The following is an 11,248-nucleotide window of genomic DNA, read 5'->3' as shown; positions in this document are numbered from 1 at the left end:
AAAGAAAAACAGATGATTAGTTGAATTTTATCGAGAACAACTTCACATCAATAACATTATATAATATATACAATAATAACTCTTTATTCCAACAATTACTTTAAAGCTATTTAAATGGCAAAATAAAGTCCCCTAAACTCAAAGTCACTTCAAAAACTACTATTTTTTCCAGTTAAGTGCTGGCTAAACTAATCCAAAAAGAAGTACCTCTGCAGAAACTCCAGGGTTGATGCCAGCTGTGATGGGTAATGAATGTTGAAGCAATAATAGCTCCCGAACATCATGCACAGGGCAGAAATGAAGGAGGTGATGTTGTCGTGCACAATGTTTCGGTCCACGCTCAGCATAAACCGTTTAGAAGAATAACAGGACCGTCCTGAAAAGCAAATAAGAAATATGATCAGTACAGATATCAATATATCTGCGGGTTTAGGGGAGAGAAATACAAGTACTTTGAAGGCCACTTTGACTAACCTTAAAGTGATTATGGAAACAAAACATTGTGCAACTTAAATTTGTTTCCAGATACAATGAAAAATAAAAATGGGAACAGAAAAATACAAGACAGAAATAATAACTTACCACACACCACAATTGTGGGAGTCAAGTAAAGCTGGTCCATCTGTACTTCCCCTGCCAGGCATGTGTCCTCCACATAACAGAACATCGCATCTTCTTTCTCATCAAAGTAGGACAGCAGAAGTAGCACCATGTCTTTGACGTCTTCAGAGCAACCAGTCAGCTCCCCCCTCACCACTTTAAGCTTGGTTACAGCCTGTAGGAGCTTTTTGTTCTTGTTCGCACAGACGGTATTCATGTAGTTCAGGAGCCGCTCACCCTTCAGATCCACGTTGCGTCTCAAAGTTTCATTAAGTCCAATTCCAGTGAGTTCCTTGGACTGCCACGCCAAGTTCTCTAAACCAAAATGGCCATTCTTCCATGAGGTATTTTATAGTTTTTCCTTGGTTGACTTGTTTACGCTGTGTGTAGAAAGTCAGTTTCATTAGATTTTTGACTTCTTCAGGATTTGCATCAGTTTTCTGAAACATCATCTTAAGTTTTTCTTTTTTCAGTTGCTGGCTCTCTGTAGTTTCTCCAAGGGGCAGGAATTTCACATCCCAGTTAATGCATCCATAAGTGTCTTGGATTGCTGCTCTCTGTTCTGAAGGGACAGACTCAGTGTCAGACTCATCAGTATGATGCTTTCTTTTTCTTATTTTTGGGGTGGTAGATCGCTTCACATTGTCAATTCTGTACTCCAATTGCTTGACTAGAGAGTGATACCCTGGACCAATCACATCTCCCTCTATTATGTCTTGCAGAGATTTTGGATATTTTGCCACCATCTTTTTGACAACTTCAGTAGAGTTCCTTTTACTTATCCTAGAGCTTTTTTTCATCATCTCAGAAACCACAATCCGGACCATCTCCCTTCTCATGTGTGGACTTGGCCGTTTTCCTCTCTCCAGTGATTGCATCAATTCTTCTGGAAACTTGTTCCATGGTATCTGGAAGGTATCCATCGAGTCTACACAAGGTCTTTGACTGCTGCTGGAGGAGGTTGAGAGTGATTTAGGTGAAACAGATTGTGAGGATTCAGGAGATTGTGGCGATGCACCAAGAGATGAGCTGCTGTTTTCAGGAGTATGACCTGCAAACAAACACACACACACCAAAAAAGGTTCAATTTATGCAGGCAACTTCTAGTGCTGTTTGTATCATTCACTACAATACTTGACTTACATCTCAGTTTCCAAGCGGCAATGGCTTTTCGTGCTTGAACTGGCCTCAAGGCTGAGTGCAAATCAGATTCTTCAATGAACTGAAAATCATCATTTGTCTCTACCCCAATGGATTGTAAGGTTTCTTCAAGAATATCCTTTGTCACTTCTGGAAGGTCAGGCAGGACCTCATTGATTGCAGTCCTTAGCAACGTTGGTTCAAAGTCGGTCATTTCTGGAATCAACGAAGAATGACGCACTGACAAAAGGCAAAAGTAATATTATATTTAGTCAAGTAACACTGTGCATATATAAATAAGATGAATTTCTGCTTTCGGGGCATAATACGAGGGATGGTTTACACCTTTTATTTTCTGCATATATAAAAGGAAAAGGTATTTCACTTTCATTTTTCCCCTCCCATCACAACATTTTTTTAAAATCATTGTAGTAAGCAAACATGCATTTTAATATGGTTTCCCAACAACAGTGGCAACATAAAACAAAGCTTATTTTGGCAACACACTGTGTTTTAGAGGAATGACTTGGTGGCCATTAACAAAGTATGATGGTAATGGATAAAAGTCAACCAAGTCAGTAATGTTAAGACATTGCAGCCTTGTACTGTCCTTTGTCACCGAGTACACGTGGTATTCAGAAAGATACTCAGCTTGGTGTACATCCAACACAAAACACACTGCTGCATCATTTTTGACTAAAATAATAAGAAGCTCTCCAAACTCAATGGACTCCTCATTTTTGACACAAGGAAACTCCCCTTTTTATACGATGTACCTTTATACTGTATCTCTGTGCAAACACTAGTATCATTTCCTGTAAAGCCAAACTGTCTCACTGCATATTTAATGGCATCACTGTAGAGGTCAGGGTAAAAGGTGCAACTGTCTTTCACTTGCAGAAACTGACTGCATCCTGGCCCAGCTGAAAGATATGCCTGAAACATCTGATGTCTTTCAGATAAGGTTTGGCAGATGTTTTTAAAGTTTTTCAAACTCCTGGCACATCTTTTGAAGTAACTATGTTTACTTTCAAAACGCATAGTCCATAACCTAATCAAGGGGCCAAATTTCAAAATAAGTGCTGGATAGTGACGGAGGAAATAGTGTTTAGGTTTTAGTACACTCTCTGGAAATAAACACTTTCTTGAATCCAAATATTCTTGGATTATAATGTCAAGATAGGCCACCTGTGACAGTGAGATGTTTTGTGCACAAATCATTTCAACTATGTCTTTGAGCTGGAGCATTAGCTGCCATACATCATCCTTTGGATTTTGGACTTTATCACCAATTATAACAGGTAGCAACCTTAAGAAATTCCAGTTCTGAATGGCTTCACCTGAAAGCTTGGTTAAATCTGGGTTGACAGCACATGGTTTTGTTAGCGCATCAGCTCCTTTGTACTTGAACTGTTTAATGCGGTTCAAAAGTGCACATGTAAACCATTTCTTTGTCTTAATAAAATACTTCAAGTACAGTGCACTATCATAGGCTAAGACACCCTCAAATACGTCATGGCCTAAACAAGGTGGTAAACCAGGTTGGCAAACATGAAAAGATTTCAAGGTATTAAAAACAGAGTTTACCTTTATCCCTTTGATTTCTTGACTGCCTTCAGCTTGTAGATCGCCCACAGCAGAATTGTAGCTTTCAGGTGTGCGCTGTGGACCACAGACATTTGGATCATTACTCTGAAACTCACTTCGTGTGATTTCACAGTATCTGCAAAAGTATTCAGAGCGACTGAAGTTCTCAGTAAACCCACCAATGTTGTGTGAACCCAAATTATCACCAGCAATGCTGTGCAAAGCTGCTTTGACTATTTCATCACCAGAAATGATACCATTTTCCTCCAAATCTTTTAAATCTTCTACCACTTTTGAGAAAACCTTTGCGTTTCCAAATTTTTTAAGGTCATTCTCTCCACATAGTAAGACAAGGGACATGTAATCAGTATTGGACCGCAAATGAGCAGGCAAATTTGCCACTGACAGATAGACTGCAACCACTTTGTGTTTTTTCTTAGCGGAGCCAAGAGGATTAACAATTTCAAATGCATCCTGGTACAGAATTAGTTTCAGGCATCCTGGATTGTCAATGAAAAACTTGTTGGACTTAAAGCTTTGTCCATCATTTATGTCTCCAAAAGCCTCAGAGTCAGTTTCACAAGACTGCTGTGACACTGAATTCTTCCATAATTCTGATTCTAATAAGCTGCTTAGTGTTTGTTTCACTGGTATATAGTAGGCAAACCGTGGTGTCATATTTTCATCATTTCCTAATGTTAATTTTTCAGGCTCTACGTATTTGAATATCTTTTTAAATGTCTGAGTTCTTGTGTATGTCATTCTCAGTGGGCCCTTATGACAGGTAGAAAACAGATCTGACTCCTTAATACAATCACAGATTTTAACAATAGTGTCATCTGTTAGGCACAAGTCATTTTTTAAAAGTGAATGCAATTTACCTAAAGCATAATCCTGGCCCAACAAATGCACGTTTTGCATCTCTTCAACAATTGTCTGTATTGTTGAAGCTGGAAGAAGGAGCTGCCCTTGCAGTTTTAGGTAAAACAAACACACATTCCTAAGGAAGGCCTCACTGAAATTCTGTGGCAGTTCAGTGCCTTCATTTGTTGTTGCCTCATTTAAGCTCTGGGGAGCATCTTCACCTGCAAATACAGCAGAAGACTGAGGAAGTGTCCCCCTATACATGTCGCTTATGCTTTCAACAGAGCATTCTCTATGTTTTCTGGACATATGAGCAGTAAATGACGATTTCACAGAGAACATACTTTTACAACCAGTTACTGGACATGCCACAGGTCGCCCCTCCACTATATGCTGTTTTAAGTGGGATATAAGTTCTTTCACCGTGTGAAATTGGCGCTCACAGAGTGTAGTAGCACATTTTAAGTCTGTAAAAGTGGCGCTACCAGCAATAGGGGGTGCAGGTACATTGTGAACCCGATAGAAATGGGCTTTAAAGGCCATAAAATGTACGCCTGCATTCACTACCGACGCATTTGAAAAAATGATGGGGTTCGTTCCTGTGAACTCTACAATGCAGCACATAACCCCTCAACGTCTTCAGCGTTTTGTTGCAAAAAGAGCACGAAATCATTGTAGCTGTCGACAGCACATTTGTTTCAGGTTACTAACCACCTATGAGCTTTCAATAACCACTACTTGAAAACAGCATGGAAAAAATAGGACTAGCCTATCGCTCGGTCAGACGCCATTAATACTATTACTGGAAAACATACTCTCATGTATTTAAAGATAACAGAAAATGCAATGTTAGCTTACCAAAACTTTTGCTCGTGCTAAAATAGCTGAATATCTCAACGTACACACATCTCCACCACTCTGCTCGGAGACTGAGCGCGTAATGTCACGAGCCGCCAAGCTTGCTACTCCCGCAATAATTTAAGTAGTCCAATCAAAGAACAGAAACAAACTCTCACGCTCCGTGATTTGCCAAGGTAGAGCTCGTGTAGTTTTAAATACTGACACACTTTGGGCATTAAAAAAATAAACATTTGAGCAAATGATTAAGTTAACTTTTACTAAATCTGGCTAAAATTGATTGAACGTGGTGCAAAATTAAAGAAATGACTAACATGGAGGAGATGACCAGCTGTCTATTTGAAAGATAATCAGCCCAGCACAGACTCTAGTCTGTTTGGATTTTAACAAGTTTTGGATTTTTCTCCCACTGAAAAAGACCTCCCCCATAGCCATTCACACTACACCAAAGCAACAACTAAATGAAATAAGTTCCTGTCTTTTAACTGTCTATAAAAAAAGAGGACATTTTCTATGAATCAACAAAACCTTTCTATTTTATAGTTACATGACAGTCTGGCCAGTGGGCTGTCATAACTTTTAGGTCATTTTTAACATTTATTTATTACAGTTTAAGACTAAAGACTTGTGCTGAATGATTTCATTTATTTACTACAGCAGTTTGTCTTTAAAATGTAGAAAGACTGGCAAGTACTGCTGAAATTGCACTGCCATATAAAGATATCTCTGATGACTTCGTTACACTGACAGAAATTGTACTGCAGTACAATTTGTCTGGCCCACTTAAAAAGTGGTTTGTGTGTGACCAACGTTGTAAATGAGTTTGAATGAATTTGTAAAATGTAATACAGATACTTTCTGAATTAAAAAAAAACTAAAAAAATATGTAATTTTAACATTATTTTGTTACCTGTTTCAGTTGTACATGTTGACTTTTAAATTACAATTTTTCAGTGTTTATAAAACAGTAAACTGTAAATTCAACAAGGACATTTGATATTTAAAACATATTCCCACTGTAAAATTAACACTTTTACGTGGTTCAGGACTTTACAGGTATATATGTATTATTTACAAAATGTTGATGTAAATTAAACATTACTTTTTTGTTTTTCTATTTACACATTTTTGATGTCAAGATTTTACATAATTTTACTGTTAATTTCACAAACATTTTTTACAGTGCAGGTATCACATTGCATAATCCACCAGAGCTAATACAACGTGATGGCTGCGTGAACTCCTGTGAAATTACCCATAAGGTCCATGCCAATGCAGTTGAATGTGACCTCCATTAATGGTAAAGGGCGTAAAGGTGCTTTTGGGACGGCCGGCTGGTTCACCAGCTGGCATTCCGGGGAGGATGCGCACCATTGGTGCACAGGGCGCACCACGTGACCATCAATTTCTATCACTTGGTCAAAGGCTGAGTGCAGGTTGTCATCACGTGACTGCTCCAGTGGGAAATCTCCGCCGTAAAGTTATTATAAGCTGAATGGCGGAGTATAAATTTGTATACTGCACTCGTTATTGTATCCGGTTGTTAAATGATGACATATGAACGCTGCTCTCGGGTCCAAAATACTCTGTGTTTACATGTTCTTAACATGTTTTAATGCTTTGTATCGTGTTCTATTTAATCTGCACAACCCATATGGAAAAGATATATATAAATCTTGTAAAGTTTGTATCTGTCTTGTGTGAAACTTGTATGAAAAGCATACAAGAGTGAAAACAAATATAAGATCCCTTGAAAAATTATATAAATGAAACTTGTATGTTTTGGATACTTACTAAAACAGTATATGTAAGTAATGAGAAAGTGGCTACTTTCATGAGTAAATCATATAAGCCTTATATGATTCATTATATGAAGTAGGCCACATGTTATGCAAGTCTTTATAAGTTTTTACTATTTCTTTTCCATATTGGAAGCCCCTAAAAAAGGTCAGCGAACACCGTCTGTCTTTCTCTGTTTTTATAACCACCATTCATTTGCAGCATGTTTTAAAGCTCCGTTTTTTAAAACCTTACAATGTAACTACAGCCCAGCCCATGCAGCAGTATATGAATGACTAACCTCGTACTGTGGATGGATTATCTCAGTTGTTCTCCTGACTGAAGTTTGGTCCGTTTACAGCATCCTGCCATGTGATTTATTGAGTGGAAAATAGTTAATTCAGTTAACTTCAATTTTATTTATACAGCACCAAATCACGACAACAGTTGCCTCAAGGCGCTTCTGTGGCACCCTGAGTACTTGAAAAGTAAAAAAAAGTCTCAGAATTTTTCTTGAAGTTCTTTTAATGTTGTCGTGTTTGTTAATGTTTTCGTAAAGTTTTCATAAATCCTGTCCCAAAAGGTTGATTCTGTTCATCTGGACGTAATGTTTCTCCGGAAAATGTTACGTCCAGATGAACAGGATTAACCTTTTGGGATTTACTTACCTGGATGATTGAACATTCATCAAGATTTCATAAATCCTGTTTTTCATGGATGCCTGGATGTGAAACTTAACTGTTACACCTGGTAGAGCAGCCACACTGATCATTTTATTAATTTGGACAGTTTGTAACTCTCAGTGATGCTGCAGTGTTTGTTTGACTTTGGGACCGAAGCAGAGTTTGGATCCAGAAACGGCTAACGACTTCAGACTTAAAGACCGGATTAGCTGATAAGAATTTAAACATTAATGATGCCTTTTTCCACTTTGAGTTTGGATTTAACAATTGACTGTGTGCATTCTGCATCCAACAGAATGAATAGCCACAACATGTGCTTCTCCAAAAAGCCCTAAAGAATCTAATGCATATCCTTAGTTTATAGTAAATGACTGCATGATCAGGTCATTGAAAACCAACTGGGTAAATCACACAAGGGAAGATTCAAGCATTTGCTTCATAGCTTCAATACATACTTCAATACAATGTAAAAACACATAGATACTTGCCTGTGTGGAGGTGCAAATTAGTTCACACACACACTCTCTGTTCTCTCTCACACACACAGACACAAGCAGTGGAGATCAAGCATTTTGGCATGGTGATTTATTCATTTACTTCTAGCAATAACTGAGGATATTGTTAGCGCCCCAGCTATAAATCTGTGTTATTTCCCTCAACATAGAGATCTGGAGACCAGAGGCAGCCGGGGGAAATGGAGATGATGAAGCACAATCTTGCCTGCACAGCAGTGAGCGAGAGAGTGTTAATGTGTGAGTGTGTGTGATTTTATTCTATTTGTGTGATGGACAAGCGAGAGGCCATCTCCTCATGACTAGCAAGCTATGGGCAAATTTGAAAATCTGAGTTGCACAGCACTGCACACACACACACACACACACACACACACACACACACACAGTGAAGTGCATTTAATGTACAGTATACGAGACAATGAGGGATATACTGTAAATGTCACGTCTTCGCTATGTGCAACTTAAAGGTTAGAGCTGACGTTCAATTCCTCCCACTGTAACCCTTTAAAATGGCACTCCTGACTTTTGTCCCAAAGACCTGCCTCTATTTTCAACATTAAATATGAAACAGCTGATATTGTTGGTGTTCTGAGTGACACTGTGGCTTAGTAACTAATGAAAAATGCATTGACTATATGAGTTGTTTTTGAATGCAAGTTGTAGAGAAGGCAGTGCAATCTTTGCTTTTTCAAAAAGCATCTTCGTACACCATAGTGAATATCCTTACCTGTTTTTTTGCTGGATTGTGACATACGTCACAAATGCCAGAACTGCAAAACTGATAAGTGGACAAGTATGCAGTTCAGAGCATTGGAGCAACTAAAACAAACAGTAAAGATGCACTGCAGGTAACAAAAATGACATATAACAACAAATTAACAACAAATTAATATTTTAAGATTACCCTCCCCAAAATTCAGCTTTACCTTCAGCCCATGATGAATTGCTGTTTCTTCCATATAAAGTCGAAACATTTCATACAGCACAGTCTTGTAAATACATCACTGATTCAATAATTCATTAAAGTATCGCTGTTAGGTGTTGATACCTTACAGCAGGCCTTTCTTCCTCACTAGTTTCTCTGCAAACTATTGGCTCCCTGCTCAAAGCTAATAGCTGCTGCTGCACACTGAGCTCATAGGGAGGTTAGTATAATGAATGCTATCAACTACTGCTTTTGAAAGTTCTGAAAAGATTAAAGTGAAAAAGCATTTCTACTTATTTGGCTCTGTATACTGCATGATCAGAGCCAGCTTGTGGCACTGGCGACGTTAGTGGTTGCCTAGAGCAGGAAATCTCATAGAGGCACCCAGAATGAGGAGCGAGTGTTTCAATCTTTCTTTCTTTTTGAAAAATTTACTGTATGCTTACAATGACCACATCATAGACAGTATTTTAATAATGAAGTCACTCTAAACTGTGAGTTATATAATGACCGAATAAACACTGGTTCTTCTCATTACGTGGTTTAACAAAAAACAAAATCAACATAACGTTGGTACATAGTGTTTCTTTCTGGGTTCCTGGGATCTGGGTTTTGTTGGAGTGATTTTGATAAAAGTTGTCATTGTTGTACTTAAAATTTCTAAACCTTGCCTTAAACTGCAGGTACATTGCATGTAAGATTCTGGTTTCCTTATTTGGTAAGGAATGTTTACTTCCTGCCCTTTACGGGCTCACCTGTGCTTGTATATGGTGGACCATGAAAGTAGTTGAGCTATATACAGAGGTGAGGGGAGATGGCCCCACACTCACACACACACCTACTCACACACACACACACACACACACACACACATACTCACACACACACACACACACACACACACAGTGCCTTTAACTTTTATGACACCATATGGGTTTTATAATGGGGGGTTGTGTAACTGTTTGGCTGCAAGGGGACACTGTTTTTTTTGGAATTGGCTGGGATCAGGTGAGAAGCTTTTAGCTCCAAGATCCTGATCCGACCGGCTTCCTTTGCAAGTTGAATGGACTGAGCTCTGATCGAGCGAGTGCAGATCTAACAGTTTCCTGTTCTTTAGTATACCCCGTGGTTTGCAGCTCGTTTAAACTTATTGACAGAATGGGTCAAAAGTTTTAGAACACCCCATTGTTCCAGTTTTTAATGAAAATTGGAGCAATTAAAGTCCAATGAATACCTTGAAATGGTATAAAGAGCGGTCAAATATCGAAACAGAATTATGTCAGAAGCTTGTCGATAGCTACCAGAAGCACATGGTTGAGGTGCAGCTTGTTAGGGGAGATTTACAAAAAAAATACGAGAGGTGCATGTGTACTTTTGGGAATTAGAGAAAATCCATAATAAATTCAAACCCAACTCTTATTTTTTTTAAAGTCATTAAACATCTAAATTATAAAATCAAAAGCTGTAAAATTATTAAACCGTGGAAAAAAAATTCAGAGAAATCATCAAAAGCTCAAACTTGCTATGGCATTCATACCACCGATGAGTGTATATAAACTTTTGATTATAAATGTATCTGCAGCAACAGTGCTACTTGGAAACTTGGAAAAATAACACATAATAAGTTCTGTATTATATGTGTAATTTCTTCATTTTTTTCATATTTCTCAAATTAAAATACAGATAAATATGTGGTGACAACATATTTTAGGGGTTATTCCAAAACAGCTAATACACTATCCTAAACCCCTTGATTAAAACCACACTTCAATGAGATCTTGATTATTTGATGTAAAGACCACTGCGCTGATGTATTGAAGCAAAACCCAGGGACCAACTTATACAAACTGCATACAAAGTAAGGAAACTTGTGTTTGGTCGATTATTTCTTTATTGTAACAATGCTTCTTGGCAATAAATCATATACTGTTTGAAAGCCTGTTTATTTCCCCTTAAACAAGACATAATGGCAGTTTTACAATTTATCTATTTAGCAAACCGGAGCCTCCTCATGCTGGTTACCAACTTGGTCACACACTGCTGTGGGATGGCATCCCATTCTTCGACGAGCATTTGTCAGAAGTCAGCCAATGAAGTTGGTTAGTCAGTCTGGCCGAAAAGCACATCCAAGCTGATCCCACGAATGGTGCAGCAACCAGCACAGTGGTCTGCCATAGACTGAATCTCTACTCATTGCTGAACATAATTCAATTCAATTCAATTCAATTTTATTTATATAGCGCCAAATCACAACAAAAGTCGCCTCAAGGTGCTTCAACATTCCTCCACATGTTCTG

General features: G+C 38.3%; 1 protein-coding gene across 1 annotated transcript; it reads right to left on the bottom strand.

Moving 5' to 3' along the window:
• Positions 1-852: 852 nt before the first annotated feature.
• On the bottom strand, positions 853-5,131 carry LOC106096651 (uncharacterized). The gene is made up of 4 exons (XM_025910141.1): positions 5,050-5,131; positions 3,328-3,402; positions 1,744-1,980; positions 853-1,651 (listed from the first exon to the last, which is right to left on the bottom strand). The coding sequence occupies exons 3-4, from the start codon at positions 1,952-1,954 to the stop codon at positions 870-872; spliced, it is 993 nt and encodes a 330-aa protein (XP_025765926.1). The 5' UTR covers positions 1,955-1,980; positions 3,328-3,402; positions 5,050-5,131; the 3' UTR covers positions 853-869.
• Between the last annotated feature and the right edge of the window lie 6,117 nt (positions 5,132-11,248).

The sequence above is a fragment of the Oreochromis niloticus genome, linkage group LG9 (genome assembly GCF_001858045.2).
Source record: "Oreochromis niloticus isolate F11D_XX linkage group LG9, O_niloticus_UMD_NMBU, whole genome shotgun sequence".
In the NCBI taxonomy this organism is placed as follows: Eukaryota; Metazoa; Chordata; class Actinopteri; order Cichliformes; family Cichlidae; genus Oreochromis; species Oreochromis niloticus.
This window is presented reverse-complemented; position numbering and strand designations above follow the sequence as displayed.

Coding starts and splice junctions, on each gene's coding strand:
- LOC106096651 (XM_025910141.1), bottom strand. CDS start 1,954: ATGACCGACTTTGAACCAACGTTGCTAAGGACTGCAATCAATGAGGTC. Junction 1,652..1,743: donor TGCCGCTTGGAAACTGAGAT/GTAAGTCAAGTA, acceptor GTTTGTTTGCAG/GTCATACTCCTGAAAACAGC.